The sequence below is a fragment of the Camarhynchus parvulus genome, chromosome 8 (genome assembly GCF_901933205.1).
Source record: "Camarhynchus parvulus chromosome 8, STF_HiC, whole genome shotgun sequence".
NCBI lineage: Eukaryota > Metazoa > Chordata > Aves > Passeriformes > Thraupidae > Camarhynchus > Camarhynchus parvulus.
The window spans coordinates 7,557,983-7,585,288 of NC_044578.1; the positions used below are offsets into that span (position 1 = coordinate 7,557,983).

General features: G+C 47.6%; 1 protein-coding gene across 1 annotated transcript; it reads right to left on the reverse strand.

Annotated features, from left to right (window-relative positions):
- Positions 1-5,166: 5,166 nt before the first annotated feature.
- Positions 5,167-26,338, reverse strand: SLC5A9 (solute carrier family 5 member 9). Its single transcript, XM_030953371.1, has 14 exons — positions 26,201-26,338; positions 25,440-25,511; positions 23,575-23,679; positions 21,144-21,308; positions 18,511-18,616; positions 17,857-17,937; positions 16,915-17,120; positions 15,959-16,094; positions 14,997-15,104; positions 14,674-14,824; positions 13,477-13,645; positions 12,739-12,954; positions 7,215-7,356; positions 5,167-5,375 (listed from the first exon to the last, which is right to left on the reverse strand). The coding sequence occupies exons 1-14, from the start codon at positions 26,321-26,323 to the stop codon at positions 5,167-5,169; spliced, it is 1,989 nt and encodes a 662-aa protein (XP_030809231.1). The 5' UTR covers positions 26,324-26,338.
- Positions 26,339-27,306: the final 968 nt, after the last annotated feature.

Here is a 27,306-nt window from a genome sequence, read left to right on the forward strand (position 1 = left end):
TATAAATTGGTGCATCCCTCGGTGCTACCCAGTCTTACACCCAAAACCTCACTGAAGATTGAGATATAACCCAAGCCATTTGGAAGTGACAAGCATGAAGTGCTCGATTTTGCATTGATCTGATGGTTTAAATTATAAAAAAAGGAAAAAAAAGCGAGTAAATTTCACAGAATATTCTGAGCTGGTCAGGGACCCACAAGAACCGCTGAGGCCAGCTCTGAAGTGTATGGCTCCTACAAGGATCAAAGCCTGCCCTCAGTCTTGTTTGCACCAAGCTCTGGAGCAGGAGCAGGTGGAGGGGTCCTGCTCCTCTTTGGTGTTTTCTGGCTCTGTGAGGGTCACACTCCACTCTTTAAAGGGCTGGTGCTGAAAAGAGAAACCTCAAGAGTGATGGTGCCCTCTGGCTCAAACAAACACAAACCCAAAGAAAGGTCATTTTTCTAACCAATCCATTCCTGTGTCTTCGCTACCCCCCATCTTCTTGACCATGAACCAGTGGGTGCCATCAGCCTTTAATCCATGGCTGGTGGATTAAAGCCATGGATTTAATCCACCAGCTGGCCACTGGCCACATCCAGGGGCTCCAGGCATTGCTCTGCTCTGCCCAGAGATTTGAGGACCACCACAGTGGCTTTGACAGAGGACCAGAGCATTTCTGTGATTCTGTAACACCCAAAAGAATAGGAAACTGGCAAAAAAAAGGAATCCATATTTCTCTGCCTCCCCTTTGCTGAGGTGTGAGGCTAAAGGGGAAGGTCACAAGCAGCTGCTTGATGTGGCTGTGGAGGAGAGGGGAGGGAAACTTCTGCAGTCCTGACCTGAGGTCGGTCAGAAATCACCAGCTGGAGTGACATGAGTGTGAACCTGGTTGAAGTGACAGGCAGCTCAGCCCCTGGGACTCTATTTACATATGTTTAAAACAAACAAAAGAAAGCTGCCTTTGTTCCCCAGGAAAATCTATTTACTTGGCATTCAACTCGTGTATAAGCTGGAAGTTCTTTCACAGAAGTAGAAACAAAGCGACTGACATTTCTGCTTTGATGTGAGGCTGCAGCTAAGATTTGATTTTGAAATATGAGAGTAAACTGAAACTACCTCCAATTTAAAGGTGGATTTTTAATGACCTTAAAAGTTTTGAGAAGTTTTTTTTTCCTCTTCCCTTAGGGACCAGAAAAAATTATAACAGTAATCTTACTCATAGCTGTAAGTCTACAGAGACAGTGGCTGTAGGTTAATGAAAAATTGACACTGCTACTTGCTGTGCTTCCAGCAGAATATTTTTTTACTTCAAACTGAAGTGAACTATTGCACTGTGTGAGCTGGTTATGAGTCTCACATATTAAACTGGATGCTGCTTTTGTGCAAGCCACAGGAGCAAGTCACAGAACAGCATTTCTGGTTGGAACACATGCTGCAGTAATTATCGGGTTGCCCTGGTCTTTCCCACAGAAATAAAGAAATAAAGAATTAAAGAAATGAAGAATTAAAGGTTGCTGGGTTAGTGTAAACCAGAGAGGGGCAGAGGAGCCATTCCCGATGATCTCCATCCCACTGCCTTGTTCCCAGTGCTGTCAAGCAGCCCCACCAGTCCAGCAGAGAAAGCCCAGAGCAGGAACTGGGTGTTGTGTGTGCAGATGTTCCTGTTTTGCACTGTTCCACCCTGCTCCTGTGGCACAGGGACTCCTTGGGGGACACCCTGTGGCTCACAGTTGTTCAAGTGCCCTCTGCAGTTTTTTTGGGAACAGCTTGTTCCTGGGAATCAGAAATGGCACCAGCTCAGCAGCTGAGGCTGACTTTGCTTCGGGCTCTGAGGACGTAGTGACTGTTTGCTGTCCTTGGCATGGTGGTGCCATCTGGCCCTGCTTGGACAGCAGGGCTGTGATCCTGCGCTGCCTGGAACTCCAGCTCCTGCTGGTGAGATCTTGGGCTGTGCTGGAATGGCAGCACTGGCAGCTGGGTGCCCGCCTGTGGCAGATGGAACAGCTTCCGTCACCCCTGTGAGCTGTGCTGGACATGGACACACACAGGTGCTGGGATGGCTGTGAGACAAAGGGAGGGAAGGCGTGGAGGTGGCTTCAGGTGTGATACAGGATCCCAAGGCAGGAGTTACAGAGCCACTGGATGTCTGCTCCTCTGGAAGGATTTTAGACCTGTACCAGTAAAAGTAGGAAGGGAATTCTGATAGGTTCTTGGTGTATGTATATTACTATTATTGTTGTTGTTATTATTTTTATTTTGTTATTTTACTGAAAAGAGGGGAAGGGAAAGTTAGAAGGGAGTGCAGAAGAAAGGAAACTAAACCATGTAAATTTAGTGAGTTTGTTTCTTTTCCTCCTGGGGAGCAAAAGTACAGAGGGGTGCTGGCACTCAGCCCACCTGTGCCCTCCTCTCCCTGACAGCCCCACCAGCTTTATCCTGGTGGAGTTCCCTCCTGTAGGAGCACAGGGAGGGCAGTGCTCCCTGCAGGAATCCCAGGAGATCCCAGGAGAGCTGGGATCCTGGTTAGGACCCACTTTAACTGAGAAACAGGGACCTCCAGCTGCAATTCCCCTGGGCAAGTGTCCATCTGTGCATGCCAAAGATGCTGTGGGTGCCTCTCCCTCCTTGTCCCAGAACTCCAGTGTGAGGAACCAGAGAATTCACAGTGCCCTGTTTGCTTACCCTCCACCCTGCTGAAATGCCTGTGGTTTGATTCCTTTCCTTTGTAATAAACTGTGCCCACCACAGCGTATATTCTTTTAAATAACATTTTAAAATATTTTCTGGTAAATTAAAGTGATGACATGTTTGTAGGGCTCATTGTTAATTTCATTTCCTTTGGCTCAGCCAGCCAGATAAAATGCAATGTTATTAATCTTTGTTTAAAAGAAGATCCTTTGCCGAACAGTAATAAATGATCTTGATAGATTTGTCAGGAAAATGAATGATAATCATTTGCAGACAGACACAAGCCTAGTATGGAAGATTAATAAGAAAATATGTATTGGCATCATTAATAACATCTGCTGCCAATGCACTTGCATATTGGTTACAGCCTGAGAGCAATGTGTTCTTGTTAGGACACCACAACTCATCCCCTGCTGCCACAACCAGCCTGCACAGAGCTCCTGTTCAGCTGGAGTTCCATTTTTTGATTGATTTTGTTTTAATTTTTTTTTTTTAGCTAATTACATTGTTTTCCTAGGAAAACACAAGCAAAGGTCAAGATGTTTTGAGACAACTTTGCTTTATTTCAATCAAACCTCTCAGACTTCCCCTCCCCAATCATTCTTTTCCCTTTTGTTTCACTTCAGTGCTTCAAAGCAGAGCAGTGAAGTCACAAAAGCTTACCCATGAAATGTGCTCCTCCTGGGGGTGCACAGCTGGCTGCATCTGGCAGTGTGGGTGTCTCCACTCCTTGCCAGGGCCAAGCTCAGAGATGCTGTCACAGCTCTCAAAGTGCATTATTTTGTTTAACCAACATCAGCATCATTATTCTAAATGAAAAGTTACCTTCAAGGATCCATGGGGTGAAATGGGAAGAACTCCTCACATAACCAAAGATCAAAAATATTTTGTCATTTAAAAAAAATAGGCTTTAAAAAATGGGCTTTGTATTAAAAAAAAAAAAAGTCAAATTTAGTTCTAGTCTCTGAAAAACTGAATGTTTCTTAGGGAAAAAATAATCTCAAATGTTTAAAAAGCTGCCCCAGTTTTCCTCATCCTACATGGTGTTGCTTTCCCATGCTTTAAGGGGATGTGTGGTCCAAAAAGCCAATAAAGCCATGGAGCTGAGAGCTGCTGAGGATCTCTGTGGCCCAGAGTGAGGAGGTGAGAGCCCTGGTATTTCTAAATGCACTAAAATTGTACCTGTTGTTATTAGACATTTGACAGCTATTAATCACTGCTGGTCACTTGATTTTCTCTAGATGTTTTGAGGCCACCCTCTAATCTGGGCACTTGCCTGCTTGAAACTGAGTATTGGAAAGGCAAGACCAGCTCTGTGTGGGGATGGATGGGCAGCTCATGGTGCTGGGAGCTCCCTTGTTCAAAGGAAATCTACTTTTTCCTCTTAGAATAAGCAAATGCTGGTACTGACCTGCATGGGGCCAGCACAGACCCCCATCCAGCTCCATCCAAACTGAGGGAAATCGTGGCCCAACTTTCCTGTGCCTGGTTGAAACAGAGCCTCTTTTCTTCCCTCCTTGCTGGCTCATGGCTCATTTTCTTCATCTTTATGGTGCTGTGCTTCTCTGTGTGCCCTCACCTCCCCACACCCATGACTTGGGCCTGCCCTTTGCAAGGTCACATCCCTGTGGGCATTTTCAGCCTTCTCCAGACACAGATCTTAACAGTGGGTGCTGCTGTCTCTTCATGGTTTCAAAGATTTTGGCTGTGCCACGTGACGTGGTGGCACCAGGTTGGATCAGAAAAGCCCAAATTTGCTCAAGTGAGATCCTGGCCCAGGCCCCAAGGAAGGATAATTCTTTTCCCTGCCACAGCCAGGTCGCTGTGGCCCCAGGGAGCCCTTTGTGTGTCAGAGCAGGACAGATCACCACAATAACCCAGAGTCAGGACTGGCTTGGTTACACAGGCACCTTTATTGCTGGAAGTGCTGTGGAGGGGCCCTGAGAGCAAACAGGCTCAGGCAGGCTGGGCTGAGCCCTCTGCAGCAGAGGGGGCAGGATGGGGGGCTCAGGGAGCAGGAAGAAGCCCCCTGTACCCACTGCTGTGGGAGGGGTCTCACGCAGGTTGTGGAGGGGCTGGGGAGCCAGGGTTGTCACTGCTGAGTTAATCCAGTGGTCCCCAACTGATCCCATCTGAATTTTGGCCATATAAAAAACCACAGCTAGTGTTTAAGTGTCCTTCCCCTAAGCCCAGTAGTTCAAAGTCAGCCCTGAGAGAGGCCCCAGCCATGCCACAGCTGGGCTTTCCAAAGCCTTTGCTCCTGTCTGGGCTCAGCTCAGCACCCTTAAACTTCACCCCAAACCTCCTGACTTGTCCCACATGCTATCCCACACATCCCCTGCTGATGTGACCAGTGCTGAGGTTTGGCCACCCCTCACAGAGAGACTGAGCCCCACAGTCATTGCCAGCAAATGGTGCCTCCAGGGGAGGGTTGTGCTGCTCCCTCACCTGATGCTCCCAGGTGAGAGCAACCAAAGCCACGCCAGTCCTGACCCCAGCTCAGCCAAAATATGCCCAGAGGAAGATGTTGGTGGCCATCAGGAGAATGGCACTAATGTCACACACAATCTTCCACTGGGGCTTCTCCTCGATGCTGGTGAGCCTGTGCTCCAGGGCTGCTCTCTCCTCCGGGGACAGCGTGGGCGTGGGGCTGGTGGGCAGACCACAGAACCACATGTACACCATTTTCCACCAGGGACGTTTGGCTGCTGCAAGAAAGAGACCAAAACATGGCTGTTGGAATCTACTGGGACTCTTCCTTCCCTTCTCCCAGTTTTTTGGAGGTGCATTGGCCAGTCTGGAGTGGGACTTGAGAGGGACCTCAAGTGGGAGATACAAGATGATGGAAAGAAGGGAAAAGGAAAAGGAAAAAGGGGAAAAGGAAAATGAAAATGAAAATGAAAATAAAAAAGGAAAAGGGGAAAAGGACGAGGAGAAGGAGAAGAAAGAGAAGGGAAAAGGAAAAGAGGAGAAGAAGGAGAAGGAAAAGGGGAAAAGGACAAGGAGAAGGAGAAGAAAGAAAAGGGGAAAGGAGAAGAAAGAAAAGGGAAAAGGAGAAGGAGAAGGAGAAGGAGAAGGAGAAGGAGAAGGAGAAGGAGAAGGAGAAGGAGAAGGAGAAGGAAAAGGAAAAGGAAAAGGAAAAGGAAAAGGAAAAGGAAAAGGAAAAGGAAAAGGAAAGGAAAAGGAAAAGGAAAAGGAAAAGGAAAAGGAAAAGGAAAAGGAAAAGGAAAAGGAAAAGGAAAAGGAAAAGGAAAAGGAAAAGGAAAAGGAAAAGGAAAAGGAAAAGGAAAAGGAAAAGGAAAAGGAAAACTCCCTAGACCATGTACAGCACAGCCTGATTGCAGTGAGTTGATTGCACCACTCACTCATTAGTTAATTAACAAACCTCTTCCCCCTCCTCCCCACCCCAGATTCCGCTTTTTAAAATTCCTGACAGCATGATGGTCCATTTAGAGATATCCCAGCTTGTTTATTACTCATGGCATGCCAGGTGAAGTGTGTTTTAATTGTCAGTCCTCTGCTGTGTGTATTTCACTCACTGTTCTTTCCAAATATAACCTTTTTTTGAAATACAGGATGTTATAGGGCCTTGAAAAATGGTGTTACCCAGGAAAAAAACCCTCATTAAACTGTCAACTGCTGTGTTTCACATTTCCTTCCTCATCTCTGCTAATTACCAAAATACCAAGGTATTTGTTTATAAAAACCTGAGCTAGTAAAGTGAACTAGGCATTGATAAGAAATAAGAAATAATGCTGAATAACTGCATTCAACTTAAACCCAAATTTACTCTATTGGGGAAGAAAAAAACTGAGGGATTTTTTTTAGATGTTCACCTCTGTTTAGCTTGGCTGTGATTGGTTCCAGTGTCCTTTGGACTGACCAGCAAATAAAATAAGTGAAGAAATATTGTGTGTGTCTTTATTCTGAGGTTCCTGCTCTGTAACCTTCAAAAGTTAAGCTCAAAACCAGCAAGCTGCATTTTTTAATAGATTTGCAGATTAAAGCTCTGTCCACTCTGAAAATAACGAGCCTATGCAGCACCTCCTGCTACTGTTCAGTCCCCTGGCAACTCTTTAATTTCACTTTGCTCTGCTTTCCCTCCTATTAAATACGTCTGGTAGGACATAGAGCTATTTAAGGTCTGAGTTTTAACCATGGCTTGCATCCTAAGGGAAGATGCAAAGATCCTGTTGGCATCATGGAAATGAGAAAAGTGAGGCCTGTGGGTTCATTCTAGGGCATCCACAAAGTGCCCATGTCTGCTCCCAGGGTCTCTTGGTCCCCTCAGACTGTGCTGCTATTTTGGTGCTGTTTTTTCAGAGATCTCAGCTCTTCTGAGCCATTCAGAGGGATGTGACATCGAGGTGTGTTGGGAGGACCAAGAACCACAACACTTTCATTTGTCACATCCTTAAAACTGCAAATGCAAGCCCCAGCTCCAGAGAATGGACCAGGTGGCCCCTCATGAATTTGGGGATGTTTATGGGATCCTGGCTGTGCACTCCCAGGCACCTGAGTGTGTTTGTGCACAGACAGAGCCCTACCTGCCTCCTCCTTGTCCTCTGAAGCTGCAGCTTCCACTAGGTCCTTCTCATTCTGTTCTGGGTCAGTCTGTGCTGCTTCACTGTTTTCCAGGATTATGGCAGGTGCTTTTTTGTGCCTGGTCCACCACATGAGGCCATCCAGCTGCAAAGGGGAACAGAGAGAAAGTGCTCACTGCCTGTCTGTCCCAGTGTGGCTCCCCAGACATCTCCCTCCTTGGGGGGCACAGGTCCAGGGTGATGCTGAGGTCTCTTTGGGGTGATCTCCCAATTTCCCTCCCTTCCTTCCCTGGGTAAGAAGGTAGGCACCATCCAGCTGGAGTTGAAAAGCTGAGAAAAAAAATGTGAAATAATCTGGTTTCTCTCCTTCCATTTTTAAAAGGACTTGTTCCATCCCTGTCTCTGGGGAGTAACCCTTTAGTAGATATTGGAGAGGCAGCTTCCTATTTGCAAGGCTCGTGTGATTGATGTGAAACAATGATGGTCTGCATCCCTCCAACAGGGAAGGGTAATAAAGTCAAATAAATAAAAATAAATTTAAAAAAGAAGCCAAGACACCCTCTCTGGATACAGTCAGTCCCAGACAGCTGTTGTGCCCTCAGAAGATTTTTTTTTCAAATTCCAGATTTCTCTGGTGGGCCAACACAAGACCTTGCCTGTCTCTGCAGAAAGCCACAAAGGATGATCAGTCTGCTTTACAAATGCCCAAGTTCTGAAACTCTTATCCCAGAGCAGGCCTGAAAGTCTCCCTGGAACACAGGGAGTGCACAGGAGACATCAATCCTGCAAACCTCAGGGGCCCTTTGGCAGCTCTGGGGGGGTCACACACCCCAGGGCTCAGAGATTGGGGTTCAGCCAGTCCTGCTGCTGCGGGGGCTGACCTGGGCATGCCCAGGATCTCTGTGGCTCTTCCTGAGCCCTGCCCTGGGCAGGCCAGGCAGCAGGGACAGGCTCATCCATCCCTCCCAAAGGCAGCTCCAGCCTGGCACAGGGGTGCAGGGGCACAGGGCAGGGCTGCAGTGGTGACAGCAGGGCAGGCACAGTCACCCACAGGCCCCAGGAGCAGCTGCCCCCCTGCTCTGCCTGTGTATGGAAATGAACTTGCCCAATGGGTCACTTACAGTGCAACGTGAGCTTAATTTCTGAATTTTGCACACACCAATCCAGGCAGGAGCTTCCAGCTGACACAGAATGTTGCATAATTTCCAGAAGATTTATAGCTTTATTTAAATCATTTTCAACCAAGATGAGCACTGGGCAGGGCTAATCTTTCTTGTCATGAAGTGCTAAATTGCTTTGATTTGATGATCCTCATCTTTCTTGGGGATGTTTTTTTTTTTTTTAATCATTTAGGAAATGTCACTGGAACATAGTAAAGTTTTAGGGTTCTAAAGGATTTCCAAAACTTTTTTCCTTTTCTCTCCTCACATGTCACTGAACCACTGTTTCTGCACAATGCAGCAAAATCTTCAAGGGCTGGGCTGTACCTGGGGCTTGGGCTCCACCAGAGGGATGCAATTCCCAATGGAAAGCAGCACAGACACAGGGAACCTCATGGCATCACCCCATCCGGGAGCTGGTGCCTCTGCCATGGCCAGTAAAGCCAACCACCACCCTAGAGAGCTCCTGGTGACACCACACCACCCTGCAGCAGTGAGCTGGGGCGGGTTTGGGCTGAATGCACTCCTTGAGATCCCCTCCCTGCTCTTTGCCACTGCTGTGGGGCACAGCAGCAGCTCTGTGGGGCCATGGGGCTGGCTGGGCCTGCCTGGCACAGCCTCCCAAGGGATGGGGAGGGGAGGAAAGTGGTGGCAGTGCCTGGAGAAAGCAGGAAAATGCTTCACTACAAATTGCCTGCAGGGAGCTGTGTCAGCTTTACTGACTGGGACCTTGGAAATGCTGCCTGAGGCCACCATGTCCTAGGGCAGGGGAGCAGGAGGGAGCCCCGTGCTGGGTCCTGGGAGCCCTGTGGCTCTGCAGAGTCACCCTGGGCACTGCTGGGGGAGCGCTGTGTCCCCCCTTAGCTTGCTCCTGTCAGCACCCACAGAGCTGAGCGTGGCTCAGTGCCACCAAGGGATGCTGGGGAGCTCCAGCTGCAGCACCTCAGGACTCTCAGGGTGGGCTCAGACCAGTCCAGGGGGGCTTGGTGCTCCTCCTTGGTGCTCCTCCTAAGCTGTGCACCAAGAGGAGCCACTGGAGCCATGCCTCAGGACACAGGGAGAGCATCCCAAGCCCAGAGCACAGCAGGTGGAATTGCCAATCCCTCAGCCTGTCTGGGTGAGCCCTGAGCCCTGGGCAGCTGGTGCAGCACTCACTCAGTGCTTTGTGGGCTGCTCCCCTCCCTTTTCTCCCTCACAGTCTCCTTGGGCAAGGGAGTTTGCAAGAACTCAGCAAAGTTTTCCTTTTGTTGTTTGTAAACTAGAATAAATCCTTCTGTTCCAAAATGCCATCTGGCACCTGACAGTTGTGTTTCAGCTTCACAGTCTCAAATTTAATTGTAAGCTCTTTTGCAGGGTTTTCAAGGACGGCGTGACACAATATGGACTACCTACGATGAAGACATATGAACTCTGGAGCATACCAAACAAATTCCTTGCATACTTGTTTTCCAGCACAGCATCAATCACCACAGGGATGGGAGAGTGTCCAAAACAGCAGGGGAAAATGCTACAGCTTGCAGTTCTCAGATTGTAATTCATTTAAAGCCAGGAACATTAGCTGTACCACTCTAACATCAGATACAAATCTCTTTTCTCCTTTTGCCCATTTACTATCTCAAAAGCATTGAGATTCAATATTTAAAGTTGTCCAGCGTAGATCCTCAGCTGGTGCAAAGTGACATAACTGTGCTCAACAGCTGTTCCTGGTCTTTGAAGGCAATGGAGCTGTGGTGATTTACATCTGCTGAGGTATGATCTATCACTGTATTTCCTCAGCTTTGTCTTTGCTGCCTCGTTTTTCCACTCTTTTTGCTTGACAAAACAAATGACACAATTCCTAGCTCTTGTGCTGTGCCTTTCATCATTCCATCCCCAAGCACTGCAGTTAAGGATGAGCAGAACCAGCCCCATGTGAGTCTTAGGGAGAAACACCCGAGGCTCAGGAAGGGAATTGATTGACCAGGAAGCTCCAGAGATCCTTGTGCAGGACACCCAGCACAGCATCCCCCTCCCAGCACTGTCATAGGGACACTCAGGCTCTTCACCACAGGTTTGCCCACTGCATGCCAAGTCAATAATGGCCAAACACAAGGGCCAGGTGCCCCTCTCTACCCAGACAGTCAGAGCCTGGCACATCCGCTCTGATCTCCACCTCCTGCCCTTCCCTCCCCAAACACTTCTGTCCCTGAGCCAGCACAGCCACAGACTCGCTGGAATTGAGGGGGCAAGCCATGAGAAGCCATGTCACCAGAAGTGATGGTCCAAACCCACACCTCTGCTCATGTCTAGAGCAAAATCTGGGGTGAATCTGACCCAGGAAAACAAAAAATTTTGGTCTCAGTGCTGCCCACTCAGATTCCTGCCAGACAGGCAGAAACCCAGCAGTGTTGTCTCCTACTTCAGTTAAATCCATGCCTTCCTTTGGCTGTTCTCTGAGGAACAAGGGCAGACCTTTCCTGTTGGAATCAGGGTAAACAGTAAAAACTGAATGGAATCAGAGAAATGGAAATGAGGACAGACTCTCCCATTCCTACTGAGCTATGGAAAGAGGGAATGAGCTACTGCTCAGTGGCACAAATTTCCTGGCAGTCCACCCCTTTTTCCTTGTGGTGGGAAGATACTGAGGGGCAGGGGGCACATGGGGTGGTCATTACAAATACCAGATGATGGATCTGGGTCTCTGTGTCCAGCCCGTCACTGCCACAGGGAGTACCATTAATTCTCATTCATTTTCTACAACAGAATCTCTTACACAGGGGTCAAGCCCTGAGCTCAGCACTATGTGGGGTCCATGGCATACCCAAAGGCTATCCTGAGCATCTCTATTGAGAACATTTACCCCAAAAAGCCCAGCTGATGTTAGTTCCTGGCCAGTGCTGCCCTTCAGCAAGCTCTCCTCCCTCCCTGGCCACCTCTCATCCTTTGTTCCTCTGGGATAACTGCACACAGCAACTCCAGACAGAATCCTGCCCTGCCTCACCATACCCCTGGCTCTTTGAAGGATGTGTTACATAAGGTCACTTACATCCAGCACCTATAAACTCACACATTTCAGTAGAAATACCACTGAAAATCTCCCCTGGGGAATTTAAGATTGGAACCTCTCTTTCTCTAATTCTTTTATAGTGGGGTCCATGCTGAAGTGCCCCTCTTGGAAGATGCTTGAAGTGTTTTCAGGCCTCTGAGGTCAGACTAAAAAGCCTGGAGGTGCTGGGGCCAGTTTCTCCATCTCCTGGACTGCTGGTTTGATGCTCACTGTTCACCAGTGCTGTGTTAATGCATCTTATCTTGCTGTTGCTGTGGGCAGGGAGCTCTGCACATGTTTAGCTATCACAGGTCAGATGATAAGTGGGAACTCATTAAACCACAGTAATTAATTGCTGGCAACCATCTGGCCACCCCTGAGCAGTCATGAACAACGTAAGCAGCAGAACTAATGGTGCCTCCTTGCCAGTATTTCTCTCTCCCATGTGGATCCTCTGATAGCTAATAAAAGCTGAGAGTTTATCTCCAAGCAGACACAAAGCCAGCCTCTTCCCCCCTCCTCTCCCCTATCTGAGCACCTGCTTTCATGTAATCTTCAGGAGCTGGGTCTCTGTGACACCTATAACATTCCATCAAACATCCGTGGAGCTGGTTAATGCTTTACAAGTTATGAGGAAGCAACAGATTGATGCCATCACAGCATTTACTCTCTCATGCAGTTAGGCAGGAAAAAATAGGTCTTTTTAATCTATCCAGTAACCTTTGCTGAGAGGTAGGTGGTAGTTTTGTTATATTGGCAGCTGCTTTAAAACTTGGGACTGGGAAGAGTTGCTTGAAGGTTTTATAATATAAAACTTCCCAACTCTGCACCATTTTAATGTGCTAAGTAAAAGAAAGTTGTGCTTCCCTCAAAGTTATTAAATTTAATTGAGATCACATTGGGACAAAATGTTATTTTCCTAAATACCCATGTTGCAAAAGATATTAATCTTGTTTGCCTGCAAGATTGATGCTGGCTCTGCCGAAGCAGGCTAGATGCTACAATTAGATATATTTAATTCCTCCTCAGCAGTGCTCTGTAATGTGATTTCATCTCCTTCCCCTTCTTCTTTTCTTTCTCTAGCAGTTGTGATGGGCTGTGGTGTCTGCCCAGCTCTGGGCACAGCATGGGAACTCACACTCAATTTGAAGCACTCAGGGCTCAGCAGCATTAACACTCTGTGGTCTGGGGAACAGGGAGAGCTGAGCAGCAAGGGCTTCTTGGCAGCACATGCATTTCACACCATTTCCTGGCCACTGCAGGAGCAGGGAAGGGCAGATCCCAGGGAATTCTGGTGTCCAAACGGGGGCTCTGGGAAAAGGGTGTTGCTGCAGGCACTTACCTTTTCTTCAGGGATGGGCGGGGTGCAGAGGCTGACTAGGACGGTGACAATGGAAGTGAGGACAAAGAGGATGAGGGCAAAGTAGAGGTAGTGCACGTCCTTCAGCACAGCTGGCCTCCTGTCCTCCTCCCCACAGGACGGGGCACTGTAACTGAACTCCAGGATCATCCGAACCACACCAACAACAAAGCCAGCCATGAGGCCCCAGAAAGCACCCTGAGAAAAGGCAAGCACAGAGAAAAGGTCACTGCAAGTTACCTCTGGTTGTATTTTCCCCTTTCCTCTCCCTCTTTCCCAAGACTTTTTATGCCTGGTGGAAATCCACACTAAGGTGCATCAAAGGAGAATTTTTTCCGGTAAAAACCCTCATTTTCTCTCGTTGCCCTTGAGCATGGAGCACACAGAGCACAAACAATGCAAGAATCTCCTCCTAACAACACTCCTCCAATGAGCCTTTGAGGCATCATCCCTAAATGGCAGAACAACTTCCCTTTCATGCTTTCAAATGGGACTGCCAAAAAGTACCACTTGCAGTGACTTCTTAGAAGCAAACCCACACCCACTAGAGCCTGGGCTGAGATCCACTAATGCATGCCAGTAAGGGCTGTCCCATTGTCACCCTTGAGCTGGACTGACTGAGTTTAAACAGTCTCAAAGGCTAAGTACTGAGGGAAGAGGTATCTATTTATTTTATCAAATTAATTACGTGTATCAATTGGTTGTTGGCACTTCACTTACAGGCTCATTAACCCGCTTGCAGAAGATGGCCAGGATGAAGAGGGCTGCAATTGGTGGGCTCAGATAGCTGCTTATGGCCTGAATGTAGTCAAAGAGTTTCCCACTGTTGGCTGACTGAACCATTGGGATCCAGAGAATGCTGGCGACCACAAGGACGAGGGTGAAGACTCTGAAAGAGAAGGATAAAATTGTATTAACTCTGTAGGTCGATTTGCAGCAAAACACACTCCCAGTTGCTCTTGGAATGTTCTAAGAAGAAATCTACAGATCACTCTTGAGAATCTTTCTATGTGTACACAAGAAAAGAGAAAATTGTTCTGATGTGAGCCTGGTGTGACATGGTCTTCAGTGACCTTGCTGTTGGATATGACAGAAAGAGGGAGCTGGTAGCTTGTGGAAGCAATCTTTCTGCCACCTTTCCAAGAAGGTAATGTGCTCAGTCTCTTGCCTTTGCCAAATTCCAGCTCATTTACTACTTATTAAAATTGTGTTTGGGGTCTCAGGTGAATATTGAAACCTTCCTCTGCCTTTGCACTGTGTGCCACAGAGGTTTGTCCAGAGTGCTGAGCGCAGGGACTCGTCCTCTACCCACTCTGCCATGGTGAAGTGTGAGTTTGCCTGCAGCCTTCAGCCATGCCTCAGCAAAGTTTAGACCTTAATGCTCATGACTGGAGAGCAAAACCTCCACACTGAATGCAGCCTAAATTCCCCTGTCTGGAGGAGAACTCTATATCCCCCTGACAGAACACAGCACCAAAGCTCATCTGCAAAGGACACTACAACTTATCACAGAGACAGAAATCTGGGAGGCTCAGCTCTGCACTTTCCCCCGAAGAAAAAAGGAAAAAAAAATGTAATTGCAACATATGACTCCTGTCTGATGCAAAAATAACATTTTTATAGACCTCTGGTGACAATGACTCAAGAGCACTTTTGGCTTTTCTAAAAGTTACTTTTAAAGCAGTTTTTATAATAAGTTTAGAGAGAAGAGAGGCAATTATCTGCTTAGCTCAGTGGAACACTCAGAGTTTCTCCTTGACCAGGCCTATCCAAGATGAAGCTGGAAAACACAACGCTCTGTCCTCCTGCTCTGTATTGCAGGCACCAGATTTTTCTCAGTGAGCCCAGCCTGGAGGATGCAAAAGCTGCTCTCAGAAGAGATGAGGAGAGGAACAAGACATAAATAAATGCAAGGACCTGCCCACAATCATCAGCTCCTGCTCGGAGGCCTGCCTGCGGACCCGCTGCCAGATGTCCAGCACGAAGAGGGTGCTGCTGCTGTTGAAAACTGAGGTGAGGGAGCTCATCAGGGCTGCCATCATCACTGCAATCATCAAACCCCGGAGCCCTGTGGGAGACAAACACAGAAAGGGGATTAGGGCTGAGCCCTGAGCCTCCAAGCACTGTTTTTTCCATCCTACTGTCTGTTAAGATTTCCACATCCTTAGGATGGGTAAGGGCAGCCTGATCCCCCTGTGCAGAGCCTGGCCCAAGCCCAGCACCACAAGGGCGTTCCTCACCATCAGGCATGAGTTCAATGACCAGTTTGGGGTAGGCAATGTTGGAACAACCCACAGCAGCTCCACAGATCCTTTTGCAGACCTCTGGGTCCACGCAGGCCACTTCATCTGGGGAACACAGGGAAACAACAGGGAGTCAGTGCAAACCCCACTGCAGATCAAGGGAACAAATCCCGATGCCTTGTGCAGTTTCATATAAATTCAGAGGTGGAATACAGCTACAATGAGCGGAGCTGGAAAATGCTTTATATCATATAATAGAGGTGAAACTTTGAGATGACATTTCGAAATTCTGTTCAGGATACAGCTGAAACTCTCCTGGGTGTTGCATAACTGTAATCCTTGATGATTTGTCACTTGTGGGAGCTGGACTGTTTCCATGAACCTGTCAGCTGGGTTCCCAGGGATGCTGGAGGCTCACTTACTCCTGTTTAGGAAATCTGGGAAATAGGCTCTTTCCTCTGGGAGTGGTCCTTCTAACCAAGTTATTCTTCCTGGAAAGAGGAAGGCTCTTGAGAAACCAGCAGTGAGAACTCCTTGGGATATAAGGGAGGCTCATTTTGCCTAATCCACCAGGACCTGAATGAATCTGTGTGGGAGGTTGCTAAAACTCTCCAAGGTACTGAATGGATGTAATACATAGGATCTGAAGGACAACCTCAGTGCTCCATGAATTTAATTTCACTGACTCCCTCCAGACAGATGGATGCAGTGTCCACAGCATGGAGTTATATGCCCCCAATGGCAAAGTATGCCCCTTATAGCTACTCCTGGGGATTTCTGCCACTGTGGGAGAACTGGAGGTGGAGGGAGGGCTTGGGAACACCATGGTGCAACAGGAATCTCTATGAACATGCCTGCAGGACAGCAGTTTCTAGGATGTAAAAGTGCTGGCAGACCTGTGTGGGATTAGTGGTCACAGCAGGATGGAGCTCTGTGCCAAGGAAGATGGGAAGGCTTACCTGGGAAAAGAGCTCTGCTGATCATTCCTGGCATGACAAGGAAAAACACAGGGAAGAGTTTCAGATATCCTGCAAACACTGATCCACCTTTGGCATGGGAGAGGTTCTTGGCAGAGAGAGACCTCTGGACCATCACCTGCAGCCAGTGCAGAAAGGGAGCAGAGAATGAAAGAGCAGCACAGCAGAGAGAGCAGGATCCATTCTCTCTGTCTCTCCTTCTCAGGGATGACTTTCAGCCCACAGGATCCCAGGGTGTTTTGCATGCCAAGGACAACTTTCCCACCTCACTGCCTGCAGCCTGCTGCCACCACTCAGAGCTCAGTCCACAGGCTACAGGAGAGGGCAGCGTGGAAATTTCCTTTACAGGAATAATTTCACCCTTGACTGAAATGAAGCCACCTTGAGGGCTGGAGACAGCAGCTGTGTGGCAGCAAGAGACACGGAATGAAGCAAACTGTGGGTGTTTTGGTGAAAGCTCAGTGGTGGGGTTTCATAATTATCCCATCTGAAGGTACAGAAGCACAGTGTCTCAAGAAACACACTCAGCTTTCCTTGTTTGTAGCTTGAAAAGGAATAAGGGACATGAGATATGTGGGAATATGAATGAAGGAATATTTTCTGAAGGTCTGCTCAAGGTCACAGCACAGCCAGCTCCAGATTCACATTTTTATATCCTTGTCATGATAACTGCATGAAGACTCCCAGTACTCACCAGCCCACAGTGGGATAAAGATGGATGAAAACAACCTGTTCTCACTGCACTAAGAAGTGCATAAAATTAGCAGCTTGCTGAGAAGGTGGAAGGAGTGAGACATTCTGGTCTAGACCAGTAAAAAAAGTAGCAACTCCTGCACACTGAGGCACAGTGATTTTTCAGCTTACAGATCCACAGACTGAGGAGTGGACTAAAAATAACACCTTGGTGGTTTGTCTGCTGAGGGAAAGGTTTTATTTACCTGGTCAGTGCACCAGCACCAAAGAGCCACCACAGTGAGACCAAATACAAGGCCGGGCCAGGGAAGGTCTCCTGTGATGGGATCCCTGAACAAATGAAAGGCATCTGCACGTGGGAGGTGACAGTCTGTATTTGGGACCGTGATCTTTGGTATTGCTGTGCTGTATTTCTCCTTAAGTCCTTCATACCAGCCAACTTTTTCAAATCCTGTAAAGAAAATGCCAGTGATTTAAGGGCTGTTTCATCATGCAAAGTTATTACCTAATCTGAGTCTCGTGATTACTTTTCTTTTATCTTCCTCTTATCTCCTTTACTTTTCATTCCATCCTTGCTTTTTGCAGTCGAAGTTTCTACAGAAGTCAGCTGGATTTTGCCCAGAGTCCTTGTGGTTTAAACAATACATTCTGGAAGAGGATCAATGCAGGAAAGCCTCCATGATCCTAATCCCTGCAATGTCATCAGCATCTAGATTTTACTTATACACCCTCCAAAAGCTACAGCAGGAAAGTATAACATGAAAAAAGATATACCTAGTTTAGATATTTCTGTTTGCCAAGAAGGCTTAAAACAAAGACTGATGGTGGTCATTTCCTTGTTGCTCTTTATTTTTTTATAACTCTCAGTTGCACCCACATGAACTCCCAAAGTCAACAGTGGAAGTCAGCAGGGTTACTCTGAATTGACATGGGCATAATGAGAGCTAAATTTGGCTCTGAGAATGTGATGTTCCAAAGTTCTTTGGCAACTCCAGTGAGGTGAAGATATCCAGAGCCTCACCTCCATACAGTTAGCAAGGATGAAGACATCGGAGAATGAGACTTGTGCTGGCACCACTTCTGTGAGCAGATCAAACTCATTTCTGCACCACACATGAAAGGGCAAGGCACCTGCTAAGGTCTAGTGGCCTTGGGACCACTAAAGTGTCACTGCAGGTTCCCCTTACCTATGAACATGAGGACCAAAGCTCCCAGCACCATGATCAGGGTCTGCAGCACATCTGTGTAAATCACAGCAGTCAAACCCCCTGCCAGGAGAACCAGAGACAGCAGTCAGTGTGTCACCATGCACAGGGAAACAGGCACCTCACCTGGAAAAAAGCTTTCTTTAGCCCCAGCCCTGGCATTTCAGGACAGACCCACTGGGAGAAGCTGGCGCTGAGCTGGTCCTCTGGAGCCCACAGCTGCCACAAGCCCTCCCATGAGGAACAGTATGGAAGGTTTTCCATGTTCACGGGGGAACTCAGAGGCAGCTCAGCATCTTAACAGCTAAAGTTGCTAATTTTGCAGAAAGGGAACAAAATAGCAAATATGGGCAGTGGTAACTTCCTGCACAGAGGGAGCCCAGAGCCTTGTGCAGTGTGAGAAAATCCTCTAAAAACAGTGATGCTCCCCCTGTACCACTTTCCCATGGACCAAGAGGGGAGAGGGGAAGAGTCAAAGGTCTCCAACAGCTGGGAGTGACAAGGCAGGTACTACCAGCAACTGGAGCAACCTCTCCCTCAGCCCAGAACCTGAATACTCTTTCCCCTCTGTAGGAAATGGGAAACTTATATCCCAGGTTCCAGTTTGTAATGTGTCCTTTAAAACCAGCTATTTACCAGCTATGGTGTAGACAGCAGTCACTGCTAGCAGGACCACAGTGGACAAGTAGAGGTTCCAGCCCAAAGCAGTTCGGATGAACAATGCTCCAGCAAAAATGTCTGTCTGGAATAAAAAAACCAAGGGCAGTCTGGCGTTAGCAGCGCTTCGTGCGAGGGAAATCTAATAAAGCAGCCTGCAGCCCTCTGCGGCTGGAAGCACTGACAGGGGAGGACACCAGCAAGGTGAACTGGAAGGGGAGGAGAAGAGCTGTTGGGACTCTAGGCTCTGAACCTTGCTGTGCTGTAAGGAAAAACTTTCCTCCGGGTCAGAGGTTTCAGGATCTGGGAGAGCAGCAGGGTGAAAGTGAAGGTGCTATGCCAAGGGACTATAAAGAAATCAAAATAAAGATCATCTTGTGGCATAGAATCCTGGCTGGCACAGAGAAGGACTGGTGTAAGCTGTCACTTCTTTTGGTGGCTGAGAACACATCCCTGGATAGCAGAGCCTGTGTATCCACAGGCAGACACAGGAGGGAAAGAGAGGGAGATAGCAGAGACCTTATTCTTCCCAGGGCTGCCTCTGGGTGGCCTCATGGTCCAGAGACACTCCCTCTTGAAAGACTCCTAAAGAGTCACTGATGTCTTTTACCATGATTGGTTTATCTGAGAAGGTCAACAGGTGTCTTTTCTGTTCATGCAGTTCAGCACATTAGAGTGACTCCAGAAAAACAGGTTATACCTGCTGAGGACCTCACTAGAAATACAGAAAGTCCCATCAGCTGTGTTTTGTTTGGATCTTCTGGCAGAGTGACACCAGAAACCGGGTGAAACCTGGAATTACACAGATAACATCATTCCAAATTGCAGAAGGTGATATGGGAGATGTTTATGTTGGGAAAATAAGGTAGAAGGACAGCTGTGAGTCTGGTATGGGGTGAGATGCAGGTGAAGACCTTTGCCATGGGATACAGAAGGGATGGGGCAAGAATTCCATTTGCTGTATCTGAAATGAGCACCTTAAAAGCAAGGAGCCAGTGCAACCCCTGACCTCTGTGGGCCTGAGACACGACAGGCACAGCCAGCACTCCACAGGAAACCCTGCCCCTTCTGGGGTTTGGCTTCCCAGCAGGAAACACAACCACCTCTGTAGCCGTGCAGGATCAGCCCTCTGACAACACTGTTTATTGAGATCTCTGTTTTCTTTGCAAGCCAAGAAGACTCTGCAGTGCCCTGGTTGTTGACCTACGTTTGGGCAGAAAGCACAGGGAGAAAAATCCTTCTTGCAACCAAGTGCCTGCTGTCCAGCCAGCCGCTAAATGAGCTCTCCACAAACAATAGCTCTGCTTAATAGAAAGCACCTGTCATGGCCATAAAGTGCCCCAGCCACATCCGTCAGCCACGCGTGAATTGGCTGCGCAGAGGAGAAACCACTGGGATGAAACAGCACTGATGGGGGCCAGGGTCCTGCTCTGAAAAGCACTGGCAAATGCTGCTCTGCTGAAGGTCACTCTGAAAGACAGCTCTGTTTCATACCTTGTCTGCGTGGCTGTGCTCACTCTGGGCTGCTGCAGGAGAGAGTTGTCATTTATCCCTCACAGGTAAAGAGGCTTTAAGTGCCTTTTTGCAAGACCACACTCACTCTGTCACCCAGGGCTGTGCTACGGTCCCACAGAGCAAAGCTGGAGGCCGTGGTGGCAGCAGTGGGTGACATGACCAAGAGCTGCCCATTAGAGGGGGAAATCTATCCCACACTCCCAGCCTGGAGCTCCTCTCAATGCCCCTCCAGGAGCTGAGACATAATGAGCCTGAGAGAGGGACCTTGAAGCCACATGAGTGCTTTATCTCCAGTCAGTGTCTCCCAAGGCAATTTGACATCTGAATATTTCAGAAGGGTCTAGTGAAAACTGGCTTGTACTGACCTTGGGATAATCAGCTGGAGACAAAGGACTGACATCTTCAGTCCCTGTAATGGACTCTCAAATGCACTCCTCTCCCTCCAAGGGCACAGGTCATTCTTAGTAAATATCTGAGCATAACTTCTGTTTCTTTGTGAATGGCATTGAAAAGGGGGAAATACCCAATATACCCAGTGCACTGGGTTTTGGTTACCAGCAGTGTACAGTGCTACAACCAACTCAGAAAAGATGCTGCATTTTGTCTTAAGCCAGAACCTACCTCCCTTTCACTGTACCGTTTTTTGTGCAACACAAGTGAGAAAGAAAGAGGAACCATAAAATACCTAATGCTGAAAACTCAACTACAAGCACAACAGCAGGTTTATGATAATTTAAGAGAAATTCATCTCTACAAGATGCAGCCAGCCAGATTTTCACATGGGGTAAAGCAGCCCTTCCTCTATCTCTGATGCCTAAGGTTTGATGTGATAGAAGAGGAAAAGCAGGCAGACAGCCCACGGTACTTACTCTGTTTAGTAATTAGTTGCACATCCCTGTAAAGTTCTCACTGTGCATTGCTGTTTAATGAGGGCTCCATGATCAATACAGAGGCAAGAGCAGCACACTAACACACTGCAGCTGCTCCTGGGAGCAGGGCTGGTCCTTTCAAGGAGCTCCCTCTGAGCAGCCCTGCCTGGCACCAGGATGCCTTCTCCCTGCCCTAGACACGAGGGGGGTGTTCAGCTGGATACATACAGATATCCTGGTGAATATATAGATCATCAGGGACAGCACAGACGTGTAGATTTGCAGCCTCTGCCCTCCAAACCTCTTCTTCAGGTACTCAGGCAGGGTGACAACTCCTGCTGCGATGTAAACTGGCACGAAGATCCAGCCCAGAGCCAGCAGTGGCCAGATGGCCTGTTAAAGAGACAGAGAATAAAGGCACAGGACTCAACACATGGCAACAGCTCTTCCCCCTGTTCTGTCAGTAGCCATCCTAAGAAAACAGAAAGGTACAGTGCCATGTGATGTATTTGAGTGTCACCATCATATTTTCTGAAAAATCCCTTCAGCAGGACTTCTTCTCCTGGGAACCTGAGAAGCCTCAGAGAAAAATGAAAACAATAATTATCTGATCGCTTCTCCTGTGTTTTGCTACCTTGGAATGTGGTTTGGACATTGTTTACCAACTGGTCATTGTTTCATTGGTTTCATGTGAATTGTTTTAACTTAATGACCAGTCACTGTCAAGCTGTGTCAGACTGAGGAGAGAGTCACGAGTTTTTCATTATTACCTTCTAGCCTTCTGTATGTATCCTTTCTCTATTCTTCAGTATAGTTTAGTATAGTATTCTTTAATATAATATAATATCATCTCATATCATAAAATAATAAATTAGCCTTCTAAGATCATGGAGTCAGATTCATCTTTCCTCCCCACGATGGGTGACCCCAAAAATACCACATTTGAGAAGCAGACTGAGTTTTTCTCCCTGCTCAGAAGACGAACCAGAAGCTGGAGGAATTATTACAATTCAGCCAAAAGCTTTTGAAGATCCCCTCCCTCTCTCTATCATGGGTGTCCCTTCCTCTTCCATCCCCTGGTCTTTTGAGCAAGGTGGTATATTCTGTTGCTCTGGTTCTCTGCAAAATGGTGGTGTATTTGTTGGCCTTTAAAACCACTGATGCTGTGGCAGTGAAGAGTTAAGTGATTCAGAGCAGGATGGGAGCATCTGTTTGTTGCTCGATTAGCAAGTGATGAGGCTGAGGCAGCAGACTGTCCCTGCGGAGCATAAAAATAAGCAACAGCAAGATTCTGCTGGGATGTTCTTCTTGCAGGCTGGTGCAGATGTGCTTCTGTCACTGCTAGATAAAGAGGCACTTTAGGTGCTTTGCCACAGGTGAAGAGTCTTTTGGAAAGTGTAAAGGCATTGCTCATGTATTTCTTCTGCAATTCCCAGCAAAAGCCCAAACAGGAGAACTTAAAGGTAAATGAAAGCCATTGGATCATCAAACCTCATCTCCTGGTTGTCTCCAGCCATTATCTTTCATCCTTACGTTTATTTTGATCAGTTATTTAAGTTTTCAGAAAAAAAACCCTGATCCCTGTGAGCAGAAATTGTCACTGATTGAGAGCAGCCATGGCTCCTGCAGTGGCAGAGACTGGCTGTGGTGAAAGATGCTCATATGATCCCTCCAGCTGAATGATGTCCCATGGCACAGGGAGAGAGTAATGGCATATGTAAGTTCTCTTCCCAATCTGAAATAAATTAATGTGAACTCGTGAAGTTAGATTTGCCCTGAAACACAATCTTGTCTTCATGAGCCTCTAAAGTGACTTGAATAGATTTCCTTTGAGAACAACAATATTGTGTCCTACATGCACCAGGCTGAACTCAGCCTCTGTTTTCTTCACAAAGGATTTAAAGGTGACTTTAATGGTCTAGAAAAAAACATTGCAGTGAATATATACCCCCGGGAGAGAGCTTTTGGTGGGCCCTACCTGTGCTTGGCACTACTAACACTCTCTGCTGAGGTAGGCAAGAGATTCAGAGTTAGGTGAGTGATGCTTCTTGTGAGATGCTTCTGGCACTAATCTCACTTCTCATCAGCTGAGAAATTTCATTAGCACCACATACCAAGGGCCTGGTTTTCATGCTCTTGTGTGCTGAAATCTATTCAAGTGGCATTTTTCCAGGCCACTTCAACAGGGCACAATGAGACCTGCCTTAACATCCAGATGTTCACCCCAGAGGTGCCACATTTTGGCAGCTGCCAGGTGAAGAGAGTGTTGCTGATTTTCATGGATTTACAGCGAATACGGCAGCACATGCTGCTTCTTTTTGCTTTTTTTTTCAGCTCCCTACACCCAGAATCCTGTGATTATCCACGTACATTTCCAGCATCCATTATCTTTTATTTTAATCTTCACAAGTGCAGACTAAAGCTTAAAAATAACGCTGTGCACCGCTGGGAAGGCCAAAGAGCTAATAATCCTAGTGAATTCCACTTAAACTAAAATAAAGATCTCATGTTTCCGAGGCTGTCGGAATGTCTGCCGGCTTCTCTCCTGAGAGTTGAGCACTTGTTGCTGCTGGTACTGTTAAACACCTGATTTTGGAGGGAAGCCCCCAGTCCCTGTGCAAACAGTGACATCTTAGTTGGGAACAGAGCTGACACTCACATTCCACTCGAAGCCCCCGACAGCGATGCCCCCGGCTGCTGCCGTGCCCGCCAGGCCGATGAAGGAGCCGCTGCCCACGTCGGTCGACATCAGGGAGGCTCCAATCTGGAACACAGGGCACAGGGATGGAACTGAGACACTCACCTGGAGGGACTTCTCTATCAACCCAAGCATTTCATCCCCCCCCCAGAAAGTCTCTTTCCTCAGGATCTCATCTCCTCGTGGTTAGGCAGCTGGTGCTGACGCAGAGTTGGGTTTTCCTTTACCTCCCAAAAACCCCTACATTTTTATATTGTAAAGCACATCCCTGCTCCCTTCCACTGCCCCCACTCCAGTGCAAAGCTTAACCTCAGAATCAGAGCTCACTTTGCCAGTGGTTCTGAGAAGCACACCTGTTACAGGGGCACAGCAGAAGGAGGGGAGCTTGGTGACACCACAGATTCCTCAGTGTCCATGAAACGTGGTGGATTTCTCCATTCCCTTGTTAGGCAGCCAGCAAGGTGCCATCTCTGACCCTGCTGACCCTTGCTCTGCCTCCACATGTCTTGCAATTTAATATCAGGTCTTATCTGAGGCTATGTAATGCACAGCTGAAACCTGTCACTCTGATAAAAACAATAATAAAATGCAGATAAGCCAGTCATGTACTCAAGGTGAAGGCCACAAGGAGCTGAGCCTGCAGGAGAGCTGCAGAGGTGGAATCAGCTCTGACAAACAAATCTGAGAAGTGAACAGCATTAGAGGTTGCTCTGAACTTAAAAGAGTTCAGAAGAGGCAAGAGCTGACCTGTACCAAACAGCCTCTGCAGCCACCTGTGGTTGGAGCCAAAAGCAGTGAGGATGTTTGGGGATTTGTTTGGAAGTTTTTTTAACAGGAAAAAAAAAACAAACAAACAGAAATTTTGTTTAAAAGAACAAGATTGAGGAAAAAATATCAAATTTTAGCATATTTTGATTTTCCCCCTCCTAATTAGAGAAAACCATCAAGCTAAGCTTTTGCATTAAATGTCACTAGGCTGAGGCAGAAGTTTAAAGAACATTTAAGAAATGACAGATTTTAGAGAGGTGTATGTGTCTCTGGTGGAAGAGGCTGAAAATCTAGCCTAGTGAATTTATGGGCAATGCACAGCCAAAGGAGAAAAAGAAAAAAACTGTTTTGGTTGAGAAGTGCATTCCATTACCTACAACTCACTAGAGAGATATATGGTTCTAGAGTCTGGCATTGGCTGAGAAGAATCTTTATTCCTGTGGCATTTTTATTTCTTTCCAACTCTAAATTATCTTTATATGTACCTTTCACTCCCAAGAAAAGACGCCTTCAATAGATTATTTTTTCCTTCATAGTGAAGATTTATCCTTCAGGGGTTTGAAGTTTATATCCTGTACATCGTTAGTCAATAAAATCAACTGCTCTAAATAGCAAGGGCTCAAAGTCCTGGGGTTAGGGATTATTTTTGATTCAGTGTCTAAATGCTCTTTACTGGCTAACACATTCCTAGATTACCTAATGTTGTCTTGACTTGGGAACATCAGTGGAGAGTTCAAGCCAAGAAGTTTTCAACCCAGGTAGGCAGCCAGCATTCCCCAACTTTCATCAGTGGGAACATTTTTATTGCTGACTTTAAGCAAAGAGACTGAGAGTTGGAAAACCCTGAAGGTGCTGAGCTGCCCTTTAGGCCTGGCAGCTCCATGCTGCAGCCCACTGGCAAAGATGAGTGGGATGATTCCTTATGGATCCTTCATCTGTCCCCTTCATCTTAAGACTACAGTCAGAACATGTAAAAGCTGGGTCCCTTCACCAGACCTGCTCTCACACCTGGAATTGCTTTCAAACCATGAGAAACAAGAGGGAAGAATTTCACTCACAGGCCACCAAGACATGGATCTTCCAGCCAGAAAATATCCTCCAACAGTGCCCCGGCTCGCTCGTACTGATGACTGGAAGCACAGGAAAAAGAACAGGAAAATGTGTTTTCCTCCATTCACCCTCCTTGAGTCAGACCAAGCCTGGAGAATCCTCAGTGCCTGGCATCAGCACCAGCTCCAAAACGGTTTTATGGATCTGTTAGGTATGCCAGGCTTCACACACTGCTTCTGCTCCTTTTTGTGCCAGCTTCTGAGAGTCATGCTGTGGAAAGAAGCTGCTTGTACCTGTTTAACGACTTCTCCCTGAATGTACCAACTGGGAGAGAAAAAACAGTTCAGCCAAGCAGAACACAGTAGGTGTCTGTGACAGAGGCCTTCACCAAACAACACGAACAAATCATTAGCAACAATCTTTCCAAAGTTTTTAAGGCCCCATTTTAGTCTTCTCCAGCACAACCTTGGCTTTTCTTTTGCCTCTTGCCTGTCCACACCCAGATGTGAGACTGCTCTGCAGCACAGGAGCCAAGCATCATTCCCAGAACAGCCTCCAGAGAGTGATCCCACAGCTGTCCCTGTGTGGGGTGGAAGCGAAGGCTCACAGAAAGATTCCTGTCACCCCCAAATTTGCTCCATAGGCCCTGGGATAATTTGTGCAGAGGATGCCATTTGCAGGCAAACCCTTTTGTACCCAGGAGGAGTGCAGGGAGCATCAAAGCCTCTCTGGCTCAGGCAGACCCAAACCAGCCCCCTCAGGGACTCACCCATATCCCCACAGCGAGGATAAAGACGAAGTACAGAACCACCACGACGATGTCTGCCACTGAAAAGGCTGCTGCTGCCGTGTCCCCTGGCAGCCCAGGCAGCTCCGTGGTCTGCTGGCTCATGGCTCTGAGCAAACTGATAATTTGCTCCCTCACGATGGAATTAAATGCACATTGGCCTTCATCGTTTCCCTTGTAATAATTAACTGGGTCAAGAAGGTGTGAGTGGGGAGCAGAGACCATGCAGACAGTGACTAACGTTTTTCAGCAGGAGCTTTGTCTCCATGGCTCATCAGAGAGGGCCACCACACAGCTCTGTGGTGTGAGGACTCCTGCCATTCCCCCTTGTGTCCATTTACCAGTGGTCCTTTCTCCTGCCCATTTACCCATTGGTGACACCCACTGGGATGTAGGAGATGGTTCTGCTTTGAGGTCTGCCTGGAGAAGGCTTGTGCACCACAGCCAGCTCTGGAACGGCTGTGCCAGCCCCAGTAGGACCCTTGTGTCCCAGGACATGGGCAGGAAGGACGAGAGGGCTGGACCCTGTGACATATCAAACTGTGAACCTAGGTCCCCAGCAGGGGCATTTCTCATCCTGGTTTGCAGACAAGGTGGGCACCCTCCAGCACGAGCCCCCTGAACCAGGGCACAGGGAGTGGGTCACACCAAACCTCCTTTGCTGGGACAGCTTTGGGAGGATCATGAAAGGTTCCTTTTGGGACTGGCAGAGCCTTTCCAGAGTCTTCTCCAAGCAGACCCCAGACTTCAAAGCAAAACCATCTCCTACATCCCACAGCCTCACCCTCTGTGGTCCCTCATCCCATGACATATCACGTGGGACATTTTAAACTTAGGTGAGCTGTGCTTGATCTTGGTTTCAAGGGAGGCATCAAAAACTCTCTCACTTTGTTTTATTCCCCTCTCTCCCAGATTTTTCTTGCAAATGCTGGCTACCTACTTGCTCATTAATTGCACTGCTAAAATGAAGCCCACATCCACCCCTGCTCCCCAGTCTGAGGCTCCCTGGGAGCAGAGCCTCCCTGTAGGCTCATTATCCACGAGAGGCTTTTCAAAACTGAAATGTTTCAACGAGCTGAAGTACAGTT